We start from the raw sequence: 24,467 nt of genomic DNA on the forward strand, positions 1-24,467 counted from the left end.
GACGAGAACAGACTGGAGACTTGATCAAGAACTGCAGGTTGCCTCGGGAAGGCACTTGAACCTAGCAGACTCAGACACCTGCTCACCACGCAGCATCTGAGGGAAACACGACACGACAGGGCAATACATAGACACAGCACGGTGAATTATAGACAAGGATCCGACAGGGCAGGAACGGAAAACAAGGAGAGAAATAGGGACTCTAATCAGGGAAAAGGATCGGGAACAGGTGTGGGAAGACTAAATGATTGATTAGGGGAATAGGGACAGCTGGGAGCAGGAACGGAACGATAGAGAGAAGAGAGAGCGAGAGAGTGAGAGAGGGAGGGGGAGAGAGAGGGATAGAAAGAGGGAAAGAACCTAATAAGACCAGCAGAGGGAAACGAATAGAAGGGGAAGCACAGGGACAAGACATGATAATCAATGACAAAACATGACAGTAATATTATTTGACTATTTGATTATTCAGCGTTGCTGATGACAAATATACCATATAACATTTCGATCTAGGGTCCATGCGGTAACCCATACAAATAGTATTAGAACACATACTGTAGTATTATACTGTAAATCTCTACGGCTCAAGAGGACAGAAGAACAGGCAAGATGCAAGTTTCCTGGTATGACCTGTAGACGTGGAACTAAGAAGCTAACTGAGGCCATAACCATGTAATTGGATGTGTGGAAGATGGAAATGTGCTTAGCGGGGTAACAGGAGCTGTAGGAGGAAAAAAGTCCTGATGAGAACACTGTGGGCCTCACAGGTCACCCGCTCACTTCCTACCAGCGGCACTCTCCATTGGTCGAATTCTGGCTTCGACCAATCATCTTCTATTTGTCGGCTGCTATTTGTCGAGAGAGCCGGGCACCACGACGAAACGGCACTCTAGGAAAATGGCCAGCATGCTAATTGTTGTAGCCAAGATCAACAGTGATTAGCTGCAAACCACGGCTCAGGGGTTGGCCATGTAAACAAGTGTTGTTGTGCCTCTGGCATGGAAAGAGAATGAGTTGAGATGGTGTAAGTTGTTACTGGTGTTGAATGCATAAAAACAATTGTCACTCATTTTGAGTGAGCTGCTCTGACAGCTGTTGTTTAAAGCTGGTGAGGGAGGTAAGAGTCTCCAGCTTTAGTGATTTTTGCAATTCGTTCCAGTCATTGGCAGCAGAGAACTGGAAGGAGAGGCGGCCAAAGGAAGAATTGGCTTTGGGGGTGACCAGTGAGATATACCTGCTGGAGCACGTGCTACGGTTGGGTGCTGCTATGGTGACCAGTGAGCTGAGATAAGGCGGGGCTTTACCTAGCAGAGACTTGTAGATGACCTGGAGCCAGTGGGTTTGGCGACAAATATGAAGTGAGGGCCAGCCAACGAGAACATACAGGTCAATTTGCTGTTGGAGGCTATGAGTGTTGGAGGCTATTTTGTAAATTACATCGCCGAAGTCAAGGAGGGTATGTTTGGCAGCATGAGTGAAGGAGGCTTTGTTGCAAAATAGGAAGACGATTCTAGATTTAATTTTGGTGATGTTTAATGTGAGTCTGGAGAGTTTACAGTCTAACCAGACACCTAGGTATTTGTAGTTGTCCACATATTCTAAGTCAGAACCGTCCAGAGTAGTGATGCTAGACGGGCGGGCAGGTGTGGGCAGCGATCGGTTGAAGAGCATGCATTTAGTTTTACTTGCATTTAAGAGCAGTTGGAGGCCACGGAAGGAGCATTGTATGACATTGAAGCTCGTCTGGAGGTTAGTTAACACAGTGTCCAAGGAGGGGCCAGAAGTGTACAGAATGGTGTCGTCTGCGTAGAGGTGGATCAGAGAATCACCAGCAGCAAGAGCAACATCATTGATGTATACAGAAAATAGAAAACCTTGCCTGTGAGCCAATGCAACAGATGTTAGTTAATTGAGACAAGATATTATGTGTGTAGGAAATCTGAGTAGGTTGATGTGTATGATATTGGATGGGATTTAGTGAGCGTGTGTACGATGTCTGTTTAAAAGTAAGACTATAATGTGTGATGTCCAATCAATAATAACTCCGCCAATTTGTATTGTTGAGTGTCTATTTGTGTAACATGTAGTGCGTATAGCCTTAATATTCATGATGATAATTATAATCCATATCATATCACTGTCACAGTTGCATCATGATCATTGAAAAACATATCCCAGCATTTCCATAGCAATTGACGTTTCACATGATCATGAAAGAGACCTTGCATTACTCTAGAGACCGTTTCACTACAGTACAAATATATTTCGTACAATATGTTATTATTCCCCAATGCCCCTATTTTGATATCTTCCCCTTGCTTGTTGTAAACATATATAAACTTGTAGACAAATACATAAAAAAAGATAGACAAACATATACTCAATTATAAAACATTTTTCGACAATTGAGAGTGCGGGAGAGAAGAGAAAAGAGCGTGAAAGAAGAGAGTGAAATCAGGTGTGTGTTTGTGTGTATGTATAAGTCCGTATGTGTAAGCGAGCATGTAATTGAGTACGTGTGTGTTCATATCCACTTCATAGTGTTTAGATATTTTTATATCTGAACCTGTAGAATTTAGTACAGCCATGGTGTTATGGAGCTGTCTCGGGAATAGCTGTCAAATCAAATCAAATGTATTTATATAGCCCTTCGTACATCAGCTGATATCTCAAAGTGCTGTACAGAAACCCAGCCTAAAACCCCAAACAGCAAGCAATGCAGGTGTGTAGAAGCACGGTGGCTAGGAAAAACTCCATAAAAGGCCAAAACCTAGGAAGAAACCTAGAGAGGAACCAGGCTATGTGGGGTGGCCAGTCCTCTTCTGGCTGTGCCGGGTGGAGATTATAACAGAACATGGCCAAGATGTTAAAATATTAATAAATGACTAGCATGGTCAAATAATAATAATCATAGGTAGAACAGTTGAAACTGGAGCAGCAGCACGGCCAGGTGGACTGGGGACAGCAAGGAGTCATCATGTAAGGTAGTCCTGAGGCATGGTCCTAGGGCTCAGGTCCTCCGAGAGAGAGAAAGAAAGAGAGAAAGAGAAAATTAGAGAGCACACTTAAATTCACACAGTACACCGAATAGGACAGGAGAAGTACTCCAAATATAACAAACTGACCCTAGCCCCCCGACACATAAACTACTGCAGGATAATGCTGTTAAATCAGATGTTTGGTCTGACTTTATGGTAGATGGGACTAAGATCAAGTGTTTTCGAGGCTGTAGTCATGGTTGCACTTCCTTGCAAAATACGTAATTCATTAAATATGGGGCGGCAGGTAGCCTAGTGGTTAGTGCGTTGGGTTGCTGGATCTAATCCCCGAGCTGACAAGGTAAAAATCTGTCGTTCTGCCCCTGAACAAGGCAGTTAACCCACTGTTCCCCAGTAGGCCGTCATTGTAAATAAGAATTTGTTCTTAACTGACTTGCCTAGTTAAATGAAGGTTAAATAAAAAATGTATTCTATTAGCAATGGTGTAAAGTACTTAAGTAAAAATACTTTAAAGTACTACTTATGTCATTATTTTATGTATCTGTACTTTAATTTACAATTAATATTTTTGCCAACTTTTACTTTTATTTCACTACAGTCAAGCATCGATAAAAATGTCACCAGAATAATACCCTCTATTTATTGGAAAGGAGCATCAAGATCACCTTGCACTTTCAAAAAGTGTTCATCGTAATGTAACTCATCTGTAGCCTAATAAACTGCATTGGGAGGACCACACACCATGTCATCGCGTGACTCCAAGTTTACTTTATTTTGATGGTTTTTATATCAATATTTCCACTGCCATTTCTCGCATAATTAATTTTACAGACACAAAAAGATCCCACCATGTTGAACGATCAAATGATCTGTCAGCATTTATAAAATTGTATCAAAACTACCTGTTTCCATCACAGCTGATGTAATTTTTTAAATACGGTATGGCTTTAATTGCAAAAAAACTGTGGATAGAAACATGGTTAATTAATGATTTTTTGATATGCATCTCCCATTTGGCATGTCGCTTGTGATGTGGTTCACAGCAGCACTGACGGATGTGTTCCGTCAGTGACAACTGCATTGCCTTCACCAATGTTGGTTACAAGGCGGTAATTATTTAAATTAGGTGAGAGATTATCATGTTACCATTGGTGTATTAAAATGAGAGTTAAGGTGATGTCACCTTGTCCTAGATTTCTGCCTAAATAAACATACCCAAAAGTAACTGCTATTCATGTGTAATTACATGATTCTGACATGCAAAAACTTGGTATGTTTGTAAAGTACTTAAGTAAAAATACTGCAAAGTACTACTTAATTAAGTAGTTTTTGGGGTTATCTTTACTTTACGATTTATATTTTTGACAAATTAAACTTCACTATAGTCGTAAAGAAAATGTTGTACCTTTTACTCCATACATTTTCCCTGACACCCAACAGTACTTGTTACATCATGAATGCTTAGCAAGACAGAAAATGGTCCAATTCGCACACTTATCAAGAGATCATCCCTACTGCCTCTGATCTGGCGGACTCACTAAACACAAATGCTTTGTTTTTAAATGATGTTGGAGTGTGACACTGTCTATCTGTAAATTAAATACAAATTGTGCCGTCTGGTGTGCTTAATATAAGGATCTTTTTTATTATTTGTAATTTTACTTTTGATACATAAGTATATTTTAGCAACTACATTTAGTTTTGATACTTAAGTATATTTAAAACCAAATACTTTAAAACTTTTACTCAAGTAGTATTTTACTGCGTGACTTACTTTTACTTGAGTCATTTTCTATTAAGGTATCTTTACTTCTACTCAAGTATGAGTTTTGAGTACATTTTCCACCACTGTCGATTAGTATGGATTTTAAGGATGTTTTCTTTGACCTTGAGTTCAGAAAGGGGATCAATGGGAGTTGATTATAATGTGGGAGCATTACAAAAGGGGATTCTAATGATTTTAATGATTCCTATGTTTTGTCTAGACGGGCCAGTCGAGGTGGTGGGAGCAGGAGATCCCCATGGAGGGAGCAATTGCCAAGGGCGAGCTGATCACCCACAACCTGACGGAACTCATCAAGCCCGAGGCCTACCTGGTCCGCCTTACCCCCATCACACGCTTCGGAGAGGGAGACTCCACAGACAGAATCATCAGATACAGTGGTGAGCAGAAATCATTCTGTCTAGTTGAACTGTACATAATAGATGCTGTGTATGCTCACAATGTTATATTGTAGAATACTAATGTACTTGACCCTCAGCATTGTACAGACTATGTTCTTCAGTAGGGACTAGCATGGCCATGTATGCGCACAATTGAGTATTGTATTGTTGTATATTGTACACAATGTATGTGACCCTCAGCATTGTACTGTAAAGACAGAATGTTCTTCAGTAAGGACTAGCGCCATATGTAACATGGGCATAATGTTCTATGTAGAACAGGGGTGTCAAACATATGGCAGGCTGGTTTGCGTAAAACAAAAAAAAACAAAAAAATGGGGGGGGGACAAACTCAATATAGTTTAAAATGACCAAAACCAAATCTGTGTCGAAATGATAATGGACCGACATTCATACAGTTTCTCGACTGTGTCCAGCTCGCTAATAATCAACTAAAGGAACTATGGAGAGTCAGTGAGTGTCAACAATTACATTTAAAAAAATGGATAGAGGACTATGTTTTTTAAATTTTGATGGCGTGGAAATGTAACACACTTTCAGTGTGGCCCTCCGGACCTCATTGAAGACCATATGCGTACCCGGGAGAAAATGTATTTTGACACCCCTGATGTAGACTATTAGCATTGATTACTAGGTCCTATCCTAGCCCTGTATGGATGTTGTCATAATTACGCAGTCATGTAAACATGGCTTGAAGAAAATATCACAGTAAGAGCCACTCAGACGCTGTCATATTTTGTGAGTATTATATGATAATAGGGACCCCTACTGGTTGGGAAAATATAATTACATAGGTCACTGACTGAGTAACAGTGTTCATATTTAAAATGAGGAAGTAAAGCATTAAAATGAAGTCGACGGGCAGACAAACTTAAAAGTATCAGGAGTCATCCATGAAGGATTTCAGCCGAGGGTACAAACTTAAAGGAATTGTGAATGAAATGCAATTTTAATGTAGTTGCGGGGGGCCGATTTAATTTTAATTATTTTAATCTGTTATTACTGGTCTTTATGTAGACAACGTTCCACACCAGAGAAGAATCATTGTCTACTCTCATTTACTGTTTTGTCTCAATCCATCCTCTTTTTGGTACATTCTTACAAAGGGAATGAAAAGAGTCACAGAAAATGTCTGCCGAATCCACCTGTTCAACAAATGAACTCCTTTCAAGACTGGACAAAAGGCTGCGGAATCAGAATTACAGTCTGAGCATTGCTTTAATGCTTCAACACCAACACAGATGGAAGCCCTTGTAGTGCAGCACAATAAACAATTATGTCCAGGATTTGAGACCTCTTTCTCCCAGGCATGAATAGCCTGGGTCTATGCTAGTTCCACCCTTTGAAATCCACGCCCCTTGAAATCCACGCCTGGTGCAAACCTACAGCTGTCAGCCCTAGCATGTGAAGTATGCACACACGCACACAGCCAGCTAGTTCCACCCCATAGAAACACAAAATTACATTCTGGTGACGAGTTGCTCTGACTAGCAAGCAAACACAACAGTTCACTGACCTTCTGCACTAATTAGATGCTTCCAGCCTATTTAATCTAATTATGTGTTCTCTGCGCCCAGGTGAGGTGAGGTAATAGCAGCACTAGAGTGCATTGCTCTCCATCCACCCACTGATTATCCTGTTCTTAGGGGGGAGTATGCTTAAGCATCAGTGCTTATTTGTGGCCTGCAGACCTGTAGTTTGAGACGATGCTATATGCTGTATCCAGGTTATGGTTGTTGCCCATACTGACAGGCACGCCTGTCTTGCCATTTTAACCTCTACTCTACGGTCTCCTCTTAACAGTGTTTAAGGTCCCGTGTGACCATAGGTTGTGGTGCAACTACGACATCAGGACTCAAACGGTCGCTGTTGAAGCAGTGACACACTTAACCCATCAGTGTACAGTTTTAAGCCCATGGTAAAGCACATTTTATTGTATACATGAATGTCTATACTGTAATGTACTATACTGTACTGTAATATACTCCTCATACAATTATTTAGGCTATATTAAACTCTCCAAATACAATTTATACAACCACTAAGGACATTGGTAAGGGAATGTTTGTAAGTTAATGTACGACTATTCCCTTACTCCCCTATTAAGACTGACTTGTGACTTATTGAGATTAATATTCATCTTTGAATATGCCTGTTGTTTCTCCTTTCAATTAGTTTGTCTCATAGAGATATTAAGCCGGCAGTTACGACCTGTGGCAAAGGTTGAGTTGTGTTTGTTAAACAAGGTTTGCAATGGCTGCAGTTCAAATGCGTGCTCGGATGGTGCCAAACAAATTGGCAAACCAATGGAGGAAAATATAATTGCTCAGTCATCTCATTATACAATAAAATGCTCAAAACTCACACACACACACTAAGGGCCTGTTGCTAACATTTATTTGAATATGAGAGAAAAGATTGTTACACATGATTGTTCACATAAGATGTGACCTGAAATATTGAGATTTATTTTCGTGTTTTTCTCCAGTGATACAACATTATACTTCAATGATTTGCAGATTATCTGACAATCAACAGATGATTCCTCCAAATGTATCTGACCTGAAACGTTGAATCTCCGTCTGTATGAGTTGCATCAAGATTACACAAAGCACACTAACATCAAATGACCTCTTTTTGCATATTTGTTAATTTTATAAACCAGAACCTGGATACTGTTTTAATCACTACAGTTTAAAATCTGAGGAGTGCCTTGAATTACTTTTGGTTACACCTGTGTAGCAAGACTTTACACTGTAATTACCCTTCTAACAACATTGTATTAACTTGTTATTATATTATACATTAGTTTTATTATACATTATACATTATTAACTGCATTTTAATTGCATGAGGAAATATCAATGAGCTCCTCCAAAGGGCACCTACAAACTTGTTCCCAAACCTTCCTGCCTTTGTTTATTCCTTGTACACAGGCTCTTAAACTAAGAAATTACACTGAGCTTGATGACAAAACCATTAGTTGGTTTAGCATCAGATAGGCTACTGCTGTACATCATTAGAAAACGTTAGATACCACATTAGTTGTATATTACCGGGCAGAGCTTAAGTTGCTGTGATCATAGATCAGAAACATTGCTTGGTGAAGGAGGCCTTTGAAAGCAAGCTAGACAGGGAGCTTATTGCAAGTAGCCTATATAGGGAATACGGCAATAAGTTATTGCACTGTTCAGATTCATTGTCTTATATCAGATTATTTTATTTTTTATGTAACCTTTATTTAAGTAGGCAAGTCAGTTAAGAACTGGGCCAATTTTGCGCTGTCCTATGGGACTCCCAATCACAGCCGGTTGTGATACAGCCTGGAATATAAACCACGGTGTCTGTAGTGATGCCTCAAGCACTGAGGTGGAGTGCCTTAGACCACTGTGCCACTCTGTGCCACTCGGGTGCCCAGATAGATCTTCTATTCTGCCAGTATTTCTGGAGGTTGACCATGTGCATGACAACTAGCTTAAATGTGTCCATTAGCTTACCTAAAGTAATTCTTAGCTAGTCACTTCATATGAATAGGAAGCTAACCTGTACACATTCAATGCTGAACACCAAATGCTTCCTCCATAAGCTAGCTAGAAAGCTTCTTTAGCAATGTTATTTTTATCACAATAAAGCCGCTAGCGCAGACTGTTCTGCCACGAATCAGTAGCTTCCCGTCAGCTCATTTGCTGCTGCACTCAACTGACCCCAATGTTAGTGGTTGCAAATAATTTTAGCAGGGCCTAGCCACAACTTTGTTTTTATTTTCTTGAAAATTGAATTGGAAAGTATTAAATCCCTGTCATGTCATTTTGCTATCTATTCTGCCTATTTCATAGATAGTCATACAAGGGCGCAGTGATATAAAAAAAAATAGGAACTATGTTTTCATTTTTGAATGGCAGATGCTCTGTAAATCCCCAAATTTTGTTGACCTACCAACCAGTAAGAATTCCGGCTCTCACAGACCTGTTAGTTTTTCATTAAAAAACCCTCCTGTTCTCCACTCATTACCTGTATTAACTGCACCTGTTTGAACTTGTTACCTGTATAAAAGACACCTGTCCACACACTCAATCAAACAGACTCCAACCTCTCTGGCCAAGACCAGAGAGCTGTATAAGGACATCAGGGATAAAATTGTAGACCTGCACAAGAATGGGATGGGCTACAGGACAATAGGCAAGCAGCTTGGTGAGAAGGCAACAACTGTTGGCGCAATTATTAGAAAATGGAAGAAGTTCAAGATGATGGTCAATCACCCTCGGTCTGGGGCTCCCTGCAAGATCTCACCTCGTGGGGCATCAATGATCATGAGGAAGGTGAGGGATCAGCCCAGAACTACACGGCAGGACCTGGTCAATGACCTGAAGAGAGCTGGGACCACAGTCTCAAAGAAAACCATTAGTAACACACTACGCCGTCATGGATTAAAATCCTGCAGCGCACGCAAGGTCCCCCTGCTCAAGCCGGCGCATGTCCAGGCCCGTCTGAAGTTTGCCAATGACCATCTGGATGATACAGAGGAGGAATGGGAGAAGGTCATGTGGTCTGATGAGACAAAAATTGAGCTTTTTGGTGTTTGGGCCGTGTTTGGAGGAAGAAGAAGGATGAGTACAACTCCAAGAACACCATCCCAACCGTAATTCTTTGAGGATGCTTTTCTGCAAAGGTGACAGGACGACTGCACCGTATTGAGAGTTTGATGGATGGGGCCATGTATTGGGAGATCTTGGCCAACAACCTCCTTCCCTCAGTAAGACCATTGAAGATGGGTCGTGGCTGGGTCTTCCAGCATGACAGCGACCCGAAACACAAAGCCAGGTCTAGCCAGTCTCCAGACCTGAACCCGATAGAATATCTTTGGAGGGAGCTGAAAGTCTGTATTGCCCGGCGACATCCCCGAAACCTGAAGGATCTGGAGAAGGTCTGTATGGAGAAGTGGGCCAAAATCCCTGCTGTCGTGTGTGCAAACCTGGTCAAGAACTACAGGAAACGTATGATCTCTGTAATTGCAAACAAAGGTTTATGTACCAAATATTAAATTCTGCTTTTCTGATGTATCAAATACTTATGTCATGCAATAAAATGCAAACAAATTACTTAAAAATCATACAATGTGATTTTCTGGATTTTTGTTTTAGATTCCGTCTCTCACAGTTGAAGTGTACCTATAATAAAAATTACAGACCTCTACATACTTTGTAAGTAGGAAAACCTGCAAAATAGGCAGTGTATCAAATACTTGTTCTCCCCACTGTATGTACAGTAGCATACTAGCATTGCACCTTTCGATTCCAATGTCCAGTGGCACTGCGTACAATTGTGTCCTCTGGATAACAGCATTCAAGGCCCGAGGACATGCCTGGGCAGCCACTTCAGTGTGATACACTGGATCATCTTTCGTAACCACAAGCGTTGGTGTTAGAGTTACAGTATGTGTTTTTCTCTGAGCAACTTTAGCCTCAAGAATTGTGTTTACTTCTTGTTCACACTGTAAATATTGTACAGCAGCTGTTTGATACAGAAAACAAGGATATTCAGATGGTCTCATGAAGTGACGCCTACAAGAGAAAAGCAGAATGTACAAAAACATGCATTTTTTTATGTACACTTACAAAAACGTGTTTGTGCAACTACCTAAGTCTTCCAGATATGTAGTCTATCCTACACGGCGAGCGAAAGAGAGATGCACCAATTTGAATCTGTATTTAACGATGTTGATAAAATGTGCTTTTTCCACCATCGCCTACCAGCCTATTTCCTCCCTACACCCCTCCCTGCCTCTGTAGTCCTAATTGCTGTCTTGCTGCACCGAGTGCACAGAGCCTATCAATTAGAGTCAGTGCTAATGCAGAGCATGTTTCCAAACTAGCAGCATCTGCTCCTCTCCACCAAGGCGACGTCCTCCTCACTCAATTTGGAAACAGCTGGGTGGTTTAGTAGTGGGGGAAGTGGAACTTCCCGATGCATAATTGGCTTCAATATTGCAGCTCTGAAAGGGGGAAAACTACGTAAAAAATTGGCAAATAATGAAAATCTGATGCGATTTGCCACAAAACCACCCACCAGGTGTGGGTGGGTGGTTTTGTGGAAAATCGCATTCAGATTTTCCATATTTTACAGTTGCCCAAATGACAATAATTTGATGCCGGCGCATGCGTTTTCATATTTTAATCCTCAATATGAAATAAGTCAATTGGCGGTTCTCTTTACAATGGGATCATTTCTATGCAATTTATTTTGTACAGACGTAATTTTAATAATATAGCAGCTTCTTCCCTTGAACATCTGCTGTTGTTTTTGTTTTTTGAATGTGTTATTGTTTTTGCGTTCTGGTCATATCAGGCAGCTAACTAAGAATTTGTTCTTAACTGACTTACCTAGTTAAATAAAGGTCAAATAAATATCTGATAATTCATCATTAGTCTATTCAATGGGCCTCTGGCTGTACTTTTTAAATTTGACCTTTATTTAACTAGGCAAGTCAGTTAAGAACAAATGCTTATTTTCAATGACAGCTTAGGAACAGTGGGTTAACTGCCTGTTCAGGGGCAGAACGACCGATTTGTACCTTGTCAGCTCAGGTGTTTGAACTTGCAACCTACCGGTTACTAGTTCAATGCTTTAACCGCTAGGCTACCCTGCCACCCCTGCTTCTCTTGGGCCACACTGATCTGTTACACCACCAAATGGACACTCTGTTTACTCTAGTGCAGACGGCTCACCATGAAAGTTTACAGCCTGAATACATCTCCAAAACTCCTACTGTGCTTGAAGAATGCTTTAGATTCGTTTCTGGCAGTAGATTGGTTGAAATTGGGATCAATTTCAGGTCAACTATCTCCACGGCACATTGTTGCGAAACCTCTGCCCGGCATGCAGTTCTGATCCCTCATTGGGATTGGGGAAGGACTCAGCCGCTGTTCCTGGCGAGCGCAGATAGGGAAGGTGGTGAATTAAATTAAGAAAGATGCAGGTCTGTATAGTTCACTTGAGCCTTCCATTAGACCTCTGCAGTATATAAGCCCTCTCTCTCTCCAGATGATAAGAGGGAATGATGGCACCTCACTACTCCCTTGTACTTTGCCGCAAATTAGACTGCGGGGACAAACAAAGTAGTTATTAATTTTTATATTTCCACATAACACATTTAAAGAGAGTCGAAATGAAGTCTTAAACGCAGGCATTCCTTTCAGAAGTTTGAACACCTAAATGATTTCCGTCTCTTTTGTTTTTCCCTTCAGCACCAGTCAACCCTCACTTGAGTAAGTATCACTCCTATGAATGCTATGACTACCTTAGCATTTTGATCGAAATATTTAACAAGCCAAGCCAACGATAATGTTTTAGTTAACACAGGCCATAGATAAATACAAAGAAGTGAAGAGTAATGCACAGTTAATTCATGTTAATCATCAATCGCAATACACAGGTCCTTAATGTCCAACATTATTACCTATTAATACATTCTTCATAATGCATTTTAAGCCCCTTTTGTAATCTGTAGTAACATGTTTGAAAATGCATAACATCTATTTTTCCTGACCTGTGCAGTAGCATCTACGTGTATTCTCTGTGTGTCTTCCCCACCAGGAGAGTTCCAGTGCAGCTTTGAAGATGAGGCCGTGTGTATGTTCACCCAAGACAAGACGGATGACTTTGACTGGACCCGACACAGCGCCGCCACCAGAGACACCAAGTACACGCCCAACACCGGGCCCAGCAGTGACCGAGCGGGCTCCAAGCAAGGTTAGCACACACACAAATACACACACACACACACACACACATGCACACTCTTACCCAAGAAACTAATTTAAACTAATTTCTCCATTCTGTTCTGCTCTCATGTAGTGGACAATGATAGGATGACATATCAGGAATTGGTTATTGCAAAATCGCGTTACTGATCATTTGCAACTAACGTTGGTACTTTCTGAAATTTGATCGCCAAATCTATAATTGTTGTTTGACATTTCTAAGGGACGATGTATACAAATGGACTGGCTGACACCAGACCATGTGGCACAATCAAGCTTTTAACTCTCATTGAGTCCCATCACGTTAAAATTTGTTTTTGCTTTGCTTTGAGTGATCGCGCTGATTGGTTATGACACTCATCAGTTGTAAAGCAAGGGGGGCGGTTCTCGTGGCTGAGTGTGTGGGTATTTGTGGAGTAAGAGAGACACGGAGGAGAGCCATCCACTGTAAAAGCACAGCCCCCTTCATTATCAACGTTTCATGCCGACAACATCAAAGAGCCTCCCCAGACTCTGGAGTCAGCCTCAGTCTGTCACTTTAGCTATGCAAGTATACAAGTGCATTAATGTAGAAAACATTTCCAGAACATTTATGCAGGTGCATTGTTGAATGAATCCATATTTGAAACAATGTTTGAAATGTACTTAGTATTCTCTACATCAGTGGTCACCAACCGGTCGACCAAAAGCATTCCTAGTCGATCACCAAACATTTCTGTAGAAAAGCCAATGATGGCTTGGTGTTTTTATTGGTGTTGCACTGTTGGCGGTAGGTGCACTTGATACAGGAGCCCTGCGTACCAGGTAGGAAAAGTGTTACCATTTCATTTGTCTGAAAAGACAAACTCCACATAACCGGTGGACCGAGAGCTCTGTGGCTAAATCGAGTGAACGGTCATACAACTCGGAATTCCAAGTCGGAAACCCAGGTACCTTTCTAGCCCTGACTTTCTGACCTGAAGATGATTTCACCTAGTTTTTTTTTGTTCCGAGATGTCTTGAAAGCACCATGACCATCAGTCCAGTAAAATAAAAAAGGAATCATTTCAATTTATGCCCAGCTGTGCATCGCAAGTGCTACACCAACTGGTCTATTTTGTTATAAAAGCTATAGTTTAAAAATATTATATGGTCTGAGAAGAACAATATTGGCAGGCATATAGTCAACAGAACTGTTTTTAATTAGGTTAATGTTACATTTTCTAAGTAAAAAAATCTGAGCGATAGATCTCAGCTTGCTTTTGACTGCGAAAGTGATCTTGACTCAGAAAAGCTAGGTGACCACTGCTCTACATGTTACCTGTGTCATTCCACCAATTCAGTGCCTTTTGTGAAGTGTAACTTGGTCATTTCATCTTATTTTAACATTGTCATAAAGAACACTTTCAACTTTGTAAAAAAAATAGTTTTCCCATTCCAAATTGCAAAAGTGCCTATTAAGTGCCAAAAAAGGTTGACCATATCAGGGTTGACGATTTCTTCTTAAATCAGTCATAACGTCCATTGTGACAGGGGGAATGGAAACTTGTTGTGTGCAACAAGAGCAGCAATTGAATGCAAGCTTCACAAAAATGTTTTTACTGTTAAAACATTTCTAGCCTGTCTATCTTCGTGCTATGCCCGTCCCACTCAGTTTTCCACCACAAAAGACCAGAAAACGGCTAAGAACCAGCTGATTTTACTGTGATTTGATGATTAGATGTTATTTAAAAAAACAATAGTTTCACCATATTAAAATGAGAGTTAAGTTCACGTAACAAGGTTGACTTTAAAATCAGGGACAGATGTCAATGAATCACTAATCACATAAAAATCACAATAAAAAAAGATCTTCAGAAATTACGGTCAAAGCAACAAAATAACTAAGGCTTTACAATGATGGTGAAACTTGGAGAAGTTTTGGGAGTGGATTGGGTTAAAATCTACCTTGAAGTGACACTGACAGGGTTGACGGAAGGATGTCAAAATGCTACATTTAGCAAGCCTTTATTCATGTTATTCCTTCTAGTGGAAGGCTAGCAAATACAAATGTACCAAATATTAATAAAATGCAAATTAATTTCTTAAAAATCATACAACGTGATTTTCTGGATTTTTGTTTTAGATTCCGACTCTCACAGTTGAAGTGTACCTATGATAAAAAATATTACATGCTTTGTAAGTAGGAAAATCTGCAAAATCAGCAGTGTATCAAATACTTGTTCTCAGTGTATCAAATACTGTATATGACGCAGTTATAATGCTTTGTTAGACTTGTCATGCGTGTGATATGTTAGTTTTCTTTGCGGTTCCCATTTGTACCTTTCTTTTCTGGAATTGGGTATGCTTCCCTGTTGTATAGTACCACTTCAACTGCCTCCATCTCCTCCTCCTCTTTGTGCTCTGTCTCTATAGGGTGTGTGTGAGCCGTGATGGACATCTGCAGTGCCGTGGGCAGCATTATAAAATTTGAGTGTCTGTCACTACCTGCCCATCGACGACCGCCTGAGGGAGCTAGCAGTAGCCAGTCCCCCAAAAGTAGAATCAATTCCACAATTCCATCCACTTGTTAAATGCCAAAAGCCCCAGCCGTTAAATTAAAACAAATAAATGTTGGGACTACTCGGGATACATTTGTTTAAGTGTTTTAGGGCATTTTACGATGGATAATGTCATAAATAATGCATTGCTTTACAATGAAACACGAGGCTCAAAGTTTCCCAGTCCATTTGTTTTTCTTTCAGTTCAAGTCATCTGCTTTTTGAATTCCCAACATAACTTGCTCTAAGAAGATGAAATGCTTTTTATCTGATTGGTATCCACAGAGCAAGCCAGTTTTATGGATTGCACTGTACACAATTTCAACTTTTCATCTCCCTTGTCAGAAAATTGCAGTGCAGTGTTCAGAAAACTCTCCAAATACCACAACAGTTTATGGACTGCTAACGGCATGTGCCTTAGCTACAGTTTTGTAGCAGTTATTATAGAGAGTTGACCTCTGCCGTTTGGTTTTCAATTCTAATGGTCTCTCAAAAAGTATGATGTAATGTTTAATCAGTGTTGTTTTGCTATCATACGGGTTTCTACATGGACATTGATTGTTGTTTTTCCAACATACAGGTTTCTACATGTACATTGAGACGTCTCGACCTCGCCTGGAGGGAGAAAAGGCTCGACTGTTGACCCCCACATTCAACGTCGCCCACAAAAGTCCCTATGGGACAGTGACCGCCGCTCCCACCTACTGCTTTTGCTTCTACTACCATATGTATGGGAAACACATAGGTAAGGTGCCTCTAGTGAAGGGATCATCAACTATATTCAGCCGGGGGTGTTTTTTTCTTTCTTTCTTTTTTCTTGAGCCGGAATATAGAGTTGAAGTCGGAAGTTTACTTTAAATTGTTTAACTTGGGGTAAAACATTTCGAGTGGCCTTCCACAAGCTTCCCACAATAAGTTTGGTGAATTTTGCCCCATTCCTCCTGACAGAGCTGGTGTAACTCAGTCAGTTTTGTAGGCCTCCTTGCTCGCACACGCTTTTTTCATTTCTGCCCACAAATGTTCTATAGGATTGAGGTCAGGGATTTCTGATGGCCACTCCAATACATTGACTTTGTTGTCCTTTAGCCATTTTGCGACAGCTTTGGAAGTATGCTTGTCCATGTGGAAGACCCATTTGCGACAAAGCTTTAACTTCCTAACTGAAGTATTGAGATGTTCCTTCAATATATCTACATCATTTTCCTCATGATGCCATCTATTTTGTGAAGTGCACCAGTCCCTTCTGCAGCAAAGCAGCCCCACAACATGATGCTGCCACCCCCATACTTCACGGTTGGGATGGTGTTCTTCGGCTTGCAAGCCTCCCCTTTATCCTCCAAACATAACGATGGTCATTATGGCCAAACAGTTCTATTTTTGTTTCATCAGACCAGGGAACATTTCTCCAAAAAGTATGATCTTTGTCCCCACGTGCAGTTACAAACCGTAGTCTGGCTTTTTTATGGCGGTTTTGTTGCAGTGGCTTCTTCCTTGCAGAACGGCCTTTCAGGTTATGTCGATATAGGACTCATTTTACTGTGGATATAGATACTTTTGTACCTGTTTGTACATCCAGCATCTTCACAAGGTCCTTTACTGTTGTTCTGGGATTGATTTGCACTTTTCGTCTCTAGGAGACAGAACGCGTCTCCTTCCTGAGCAGCTGCGTGGTCCCATGGTGTTCATACTTGCGTACTATTGTTTGTACAGATTAACGTTTATTTTGATTTTCCCATGATGTCAAGCAAAGAGGCACTGAGTTTGAAGGTAGGCCTTGAAATACATCCACAGATACACCTCCAATTGACTCAAATGATGTCAATTAGCCTATCAGAAGCTTCTAAAGCCATGACATAATTTTCTGGAATTTTCCAAGCTATTTAAAGGCACAGTCAACTTAGTGTATGTCAATTTCTGACCCACTGGAATTGTGATACAGTGAATTATAAGTGAAATAATCTGTCTGTGAACAATTGTTGGAAACATTACTTGTGTCATGTACAAAGTAGGTGTCCTAACCGACTTGCCAAAACTATAGTTTGTTAACTAGAAATGTGTGGAGTGGTTGAAAAAACCACGCAGGTCTCAATGGGCCCTCTCTTTCTCTGCTTGCTCAGCCTCAGAAACCAGCAGCCGGAGTCAAAAATGGCTGACGGCGTATCCTTCTTTCCTGTCTTTCTTTTTTCATTGGTTTCCGTTAGAGAAAGAAAGGCAACCTGCAGAATGAGTGAGTGAGTGGTGGAGAGACTTTGAGTTCTCATTTGAAGTAGTGGGTATTTTCAGGGATCTGTCGTTGTTTATTTTTGATCATCCAGTGAGATCCACTTAAGGCTCCCCTCACAGGGATGTAGCATATTGTAGCTGACGGCTCGTCTAGTTTGGCCTCTGAGCACTCTCTTTGGCATCGCCTCGTTTGCACTGGGGGAAAAAACATACAAGATTTAACTCTCATGATCATCCCCTGAGAAGTAAATTATGTTAACAAATTCATACATTCCACTAAGTAAAAGCCACACCCAATAAGGGAAGGTTAATATGTAGACCCCTTGAGACATGTAATATTTGCAGTAGTGAGCTTTTATGTGTTTTGTTAATAGTATAAGGTCATACATTAATGACATAAGGATAAGTGCTACCATGATGAGGACATATATGATCGAGGATATCAGACATGGGTTCCAATTGTACTTGAAATCTTTCAAATACTGAAGCTGTGCTTGATTGAGCTGCCATGTTGTCCATAAAGTTCATTATGTTTTCTCCTCTAGGGGCGTTGAACGCGTACCTACGGCAGAAGGGCCACTCAGGCTCAGACAGTTCCTTGTGGAACTTGGTCGGGAACCAAGGGGACCGATGGAAGCAAGCCAAAGTCAACATCCACCCAATAGCCTCTTTCCAGGTGGGTACAACTCTTTGGGAGGAGCAGTGGGTCACCAATGCAGAACTATGGTGGCCCTAAGGTACAAAACTGCCTTGATCTGTGCTTCCCCCCTTATGCCATGTCTTATATAAACATTTGTCCTATATATTTTGCTATAGTATATGTTTCACAGAATGAGCCATTGAGTTAGTAGCAGTAAGACATTTAAGCAGTTGGTGTAAACAAGTTTTGTTTTTGTCTGTCTTATCCCATTTTGGTAGTTGGTTCTGGAAGGAATTCGTGGTCCGGGTATAGAAGGCGATATCGCCATAGATGATGTCACCATTGAGGAAGGAGAATGTAAAGACCCTCCACCCAACAGTAAGTGCTTTTTTTGTTTATACCTGGGAATTCATGACAACCATGGACCTATACATCATCCAGAACCAATCAACCATGAAGAGGCAAGGCTTATAATAACATATACATTCGTATTATTCCTCTTGGGAACTAAAATTCAAGGACTGAGAGAGCTCTATTGTTAGCTCTCTCACATTTGCTCTCCAAGAGTACAGCTATGCCGCTGTATTTTTCATTTTTCTTTATGGATGTTTCAGGTATCGTCAGTGAAATTACATTTTAGAGGGAATGATCGAACAGCTGCTTTTAAATGTTATGCAAGCCTGTCTTGTTGACCTTAGAGCATACCCCAAGCGACTTACAGCTGTAATCGCAGCAAAAGGTGGCGCTACAAATTATTAACTTAAGGGGGCTGAATAATTTTGCACGCCCAATTTTTCAGTTTTTGATTTGTTAAAAAAGTTTGAAATATCCAATAAATGCCGTTCCACTTCATGCTTGTGTCCCACTTGTTGTTGATTCTTCACAAAAAAGTACAGTTTTATATATTTATGTTTGAAGCCTGAAATGTGGCAAAAGGTCGCAAAGTTCAAGGGCACTGTATTTCAAGGCCTATCTTCAAACTCAGAGGCTCTTTTCTTGACATCATGGAAAAATCAAAAGAAATCAACCCAGACCTCAGAAAATAATTGTAGACCACCACAAGTCTGGTTCATCCTTGGGAGCAATTTCCAAATGCCTGTAGGTACCATGTTCATCTGTACAAACAATAGTACGCAAGTATAAGCACCATGGGACCACACAGCCGTCATACTGCTCAGGAAGGAGACGTGTTCTGTGTCCTAGAGATGAACGTACTTTGGTGCAAAAAGTGCAAATCAATCCCAGAACAACAGCAAAAGACCTCGTGAAGATGCTAGAGGAAACCTGGACAAAAGTATCTATATCCACAGTAAATCGAGTCCTATATCGACATTACCTGAAATGCCACTCAGCAAGGAAGAAGCCACTGCTCCAAAACCGCCATAAAAAAGCCAGACTACAGTTTGCAACTACACATGGGGACAAATATTGTACTTTTTGGAGAAATGACCTCTCTGGTCTGATGAAACAATACTGTTTGGCCATAATGATCATTATGTTTGGAGGAAAAATGGGGAGGATGGAAAATGATGTGGATATTGAAGCAACATCTCAAGACATCAGTCAGGAAGTTAAAGCTTGGTCACAAATGGGTCTTCCAAATGGACAATGACCCCAAGCATACTTCCAAAGTTGTGGCAAGATGGCTTAAGGACAACAAAGTCGAGGTGTTGGAATGGCCATCACAAAGCCTTGACCTCAATCCCATAGAAAATTTGTGGGCAGAACTGAAAAAGCATGTGCGAGCAAAGAGGCCTACAAACCTGACTGAGTTACACCAGCTCTGTCAGGAGGAATGGGCCATAATTCACCCAACTTATTGTGGGCCCAAGTTAAACAATTCAAAGGCAATGCTACCAAATACTAATTGAGTGTATATAAACTTCTGACCCACTGGGAATGTGATGAAAGAAATAAAAGCGGAAATAAATCATTCTCTCTGCTATTTTTCTGACATTTCACATTCTTAAAATGGTGATCCTAACTGACCTAAGACAGAGAATTTTTACTAGGATTAAATGTCAGGAATTGTATGTAAACTTCCAACTTCCACTGTATTTCAGCAGTAAGTAGACAGCATACTTGTGGATGAGCTGCCTCTGAAGTATTGTGGTACTACATTGGGAGAAATCACACCACATCTACAGTGCTGTGAAAAAGTATTTGCCCCTTTCTAATTTTCTCTACATTTTCATATTTTGCATATAGTGTGATGGTTTGGGGATGCCTCGGGACCTGGACGACTTGCCTTAATTGAAGGAAACATGAATTCTGCTCTGTATCAGATAATTCTACAGGAGAATGTCAGGCCATCCGTCTGTGAGCTGAATCTGAAGTGCAGCTGGGTCATGCAGCAATACAATGATCCAAAACACACAATTAAGTCTAAATGTAAATGGCTTAAAAACAACACCTTTTATGTTTTGGAATGGCCTAGTCAAAGTCCAAACCTAATCCCAATTGATGTTGTGGCAGGACTTGAAACGAGCAGTTTATGTTTGAAAACACAAAAATGGCGCTGAGTTAAAGCATTTCTGCATGGAAGAGTGGGCCAAATTTCCTTCAACAGCGATCTGAGAGACTGATCAACATCTACAGGAAGCATTTGGTTGTTGTCATTGCAGCAATGGTGGTACAACCAGTTTGTAGTTGTTGATCAGAAGGCAATTACTTTTTCACACAGGGGAATTGGGTGTTGCATAACTTTTTTAAATAAATAGAATATATATTTTTTTGTTATTTGTAAACTCAGGTTCCCTTTATCTAATATTAGGTTTTCGTTGAAGATCTGATAACATTCAATGTCAAAAATATGCAACAATAGAGATAATCAGAAAGGGGGCAAATCGTTTTTCATGGCACTGTACATGCCAGTCTCCTCCAGGGAGCAAGAGTATGGTCCTCCTCAGAAAAACTAAAAACAATTAAGTGTTGAAAAGTCTTCCGTAAATCAAACATAGAATCGTACACGTTCCCCACACGTCATCCCATTAGCTCAATGAAAAAGGATCATGCTCCCTAGATTATCTAAGTCACCAGCTTTCTTTCTTTATCCCTACAGATCTAAGGTCACTGTCTCCTCCTACCACGCCCCATATATGGCAGTTCTTGGTCACCCTGACCCTGGTGTTTGTGGACCTTCAGAGGTGACCCCTCTCTCCCAGGAGGAGCAACCTGACGTCGGCCCAACCCCCGTGGAAGAGTTTGCAGACTTGGACTGTCCAAACCCCAAAAACTACCAAAGATTCATTCCTTTTCAGTCTGCAGGAGAGCAGCAGCCCAGCACTGGTCCAGGGTGGAGCATGAAGGAAACAAAAAAACTCAGTTCATCCGGATTTTTCTGAAATATGCACAGAGCTCTCCGTAGTCTCTGTATTAGGGACTCCAGTTCATCATTTTTTCTGCAGCTGAAGCAATCGAGGCAGAGTATGGGTACATTTCTGTGAAGCACAAGGATGCATGGTGTGGTTCCATGTATCATTAAATGGGCCATAGAATGATGATAATTGATTCGTGTGGAAGAGTTTGATTTTATGTTAACAGTATGTTGAGAAATTTACAAAATTCGTTCAACAACCCCCGAAGCTATTTTATGAATGAATATGATAGAATATGATAGAGGCTAGTAATTCCTCTGGGTTGTGGCTTTTCACCTCTCTTAAAACTTGGAGGCTGCCTATGGTCGGATTCATCAAAATGTGCATAAACAAACACATTTGCATACTTTCTACCCAGAGGCTAGAATTTGACTGCTTGGTGCATTATATGTATAGCTGTAAGTCAATTCATTATAATTATTTCTTCGTCTGTTCTTTTTCCCCCCTTTTCTTTCTCTCTTCAAGGTTTGCTTAAGATTGGTTTCATTACAATGTGCATACACTTGTTCGCTAGGTTACTCTGTTATGCAGTAGCTGAACTATGGTGCATTGTATGCCTCATGTGTAATCAACCTCTAGACTCCTCGTAGTCAAAGCACTATGAGATTGAGAACTTAGATCCTTTCGATGTACTGTAGGGGCTTCTCTGTGTCCCACCTGCCCTAAAATTTCAGAAGGTGATTTTTTCATTACGTAAAAGGGATTGACGAGGGATTATTGTGTTTTTCCCTCCCTTAAGTACTCTAGGATTTATTAACAATAGTAATTGCAATCAAATGAAACTTTATTTGTCACATGCGCCGAATACAACAAGTGTAGACTTTACCGTGAAATGCTTACTTACAAGCCCTTAACCAACAGTGCAGTCCAAGAAGAAGAAAATATTTACCAAGTAGACTCAAATAAAAAGTAACACAATATGAATAACAGTAACGAGGCTATATACAGGGGGCACCGGTACCGAGTCAGTGTGCGGGGGTTCAGGCTAGTCGAGGTAATCTGTACATGTAGGTGGGGGCGAAGTGACTATGCATAGGTAACAAACAAACAGCGAGTAGCAGCAGTGTACAAAGGGAGGGGGGTCAACGTAAATTGTCCGGGGGCGATTTTGTGAATTGTTCAGCAGTCTTATGGCTTGGGGGTAGAAGCTGTTGAGGAGCCTTTTGGTCCTAGACTTGGCGCTCCGTCCGGTACCGCTTGCCGTGCGATAGCAGAGAAAACAGTCAATAACAAGCCCTTTATATGAAAGGTGATTGAGCTTCTATCCTCATATCTCTTTTTTTAGTTAGCCATTATCTAGCTAAGCTTCTCGATTGGAGCCTTCTTTCTCCTTTCACCTCCTGACCAATCATAATTTAGTCAGGTCAAGTCATATGTGGTGCTTAAAGACCAGAGCAGTGTGTATTCCAATGCCCTCCGAATCATCCTCCTGTAACATACCTTACTTTAATGGCATTGGAGGAAATTCAAGCTCATTTGAATTTAGGTTGTAGTAGTTTGACTCGCTCTCCTTCTTGTAACTGCCAAGATTAAGACTCGTTTCCAATAGAAGTCATTAATTTGACCTTTGATTTCAGCATGGCTCCATAAAGCACATAAAAATAGGTGCAAAAAAGAAAAACATTGAATGTCAACACGCTTTCTCTCCCTGCATGAGTTGCTCATTGATCAGGATACAGTTCCCAGACAGGCTTTCGGCAGTCTTTTGGAAGGTTACTTTATGAGCAGTCAAAAGAGCAGTTTTTGCATCTTTTGGTCATATCTCAACAGCTAGTCCTCTCGGGATAAGATAAGGCACTGCTGTCTGACATGAAATCAAGTGCCTTCAGACTTAGTGGAAATTCTCATGAATGGAAAAACCAACATGGACTATTTTACCGTACACGCATTTGCACCGTAGGCACATTTTATGGAGAGAAGAAAATTATGTGATCTGCAGCTAACTCCCATTGCCATACAGCTCGTTTATTTTGACCTAGGAAATGACTTACTACCATTGACAGTCCAGGCTTTTTGAGTGGGACTTGTGCTCGAGCGGAGGAAGGATGGTGGCCCAGCTTTGTCAGAGTGACTGAGTGAGAACAGGAAGCTCTTGGACATAAACAATGGGCTCTGACAAAAAAAACTACTTGGAGGGAGGGATGCTTTTGAAGTCTCCCCATTAATTTCAACTGGACCTGCTGAGAAAAATACATTTTTGCTACGATGTCCAAGGACTGTGAAAGGAGGACCTTTCAGGTGTGACTCTTACGGCTGATAATGGACTTGGTTTACCTGGGTGTTTGTCAGTCAATTGGATCAGACTGTCTGGTTCTCACAGACCTACATATTTTAGTACTCAAATGAGAGTGTAACTCTACTTTTACAGAAACTGTAAAAACATTGGAACTACCTGAGACCATGAGTTACCTTAACCAGCTGGTTTTTGAAAATAATTATTGTAAAATTACTCTACTATTGTTCGTAACAATGTTTTGGGGGAAGGTTTTACATTTCCCATTTTATTTTATTGGGGTATTTTTTGTTTTCTGATTCCTTTTTCTTTACAGAATAATCATAAACAAGCTAATCAATTTAAGCTAACCAATATAAGCTAATCAATTTGCTAAACACCCCAGTGCAAAATATTTAATAAGAAACCATTTGTCAGCATTCATATAAAAAGCACAAGATGACACAAAACGGAATACAAACTGATAAAGATGACAAAGATTTAGGCATATACATTTCCTCTCAGCAACCTGTTAAAATACATGTTCTTCCCTGTT

The 24,467-nt window shown here is 40.7% G+C and overlaps 1 protein-coding gene across 1 annotated transcript in view; it reads left to right on the forward strand.

The window, feature by feature from the left end:
* LOC124046213 (MAM domain-containing glycosylphosphatidylinositol anchor protein 2-like) overlaps positions 1–22,601 on the forward strand; it is a 200,197-nt gene extending 177,596 nt beyond the window's left edge. Inside the window, exons 11-17 of the mRNA XM_046366339.1 lie at positions 4,982–5,159; positions 12,425–12,445; positions 12,774–12,929; positions 16,040–16,204; positions 18,228–18,358; positions 18,601–18,700; positions 21,384–22,601. Of these exons, the coding sequence (XP_046222295.1) occupies positions 4,982–5,159; positions 12,425–12,445; positions 12,774–12,929; positions 16,040–16,204; positions 18,228–18,358; positions 18,601–18,700; positions 21,384–21,472 (840 nt within the window). The 3' untranslated portion in view covers positions 21,473–22,601. The remainder of the gene's footprint in view (positions 1–4,981; positions 5,160–12,424; positions 12,446–12,773; positions 12,930–16,039; positions 16,205–18,227; positions 18,359–18,600; positions 18,701–21,383) is intronic.
* Positions 22,602–24,467: the final 1,866 nt, after the last annotated feature.

This window comes from Oncorhynchus gorbuscha, linkage group LG10 (assembly GCF_021184085.1).
Source record: "Oncorhynchus gorbuscha isolate QuinsamMale2020 ecotype Even-year linkage group LG10, OgorEven_v1.0, whole genome shotgun sequence".
NCBI classification, from domain to species: domain Eukaryota; kingdom Metazoa; phylum Chordata; class Actinopteri; order Salmoniformes; family Salmonidae; genus Oncorhynchus; species Oncorhynchus gorbuscha.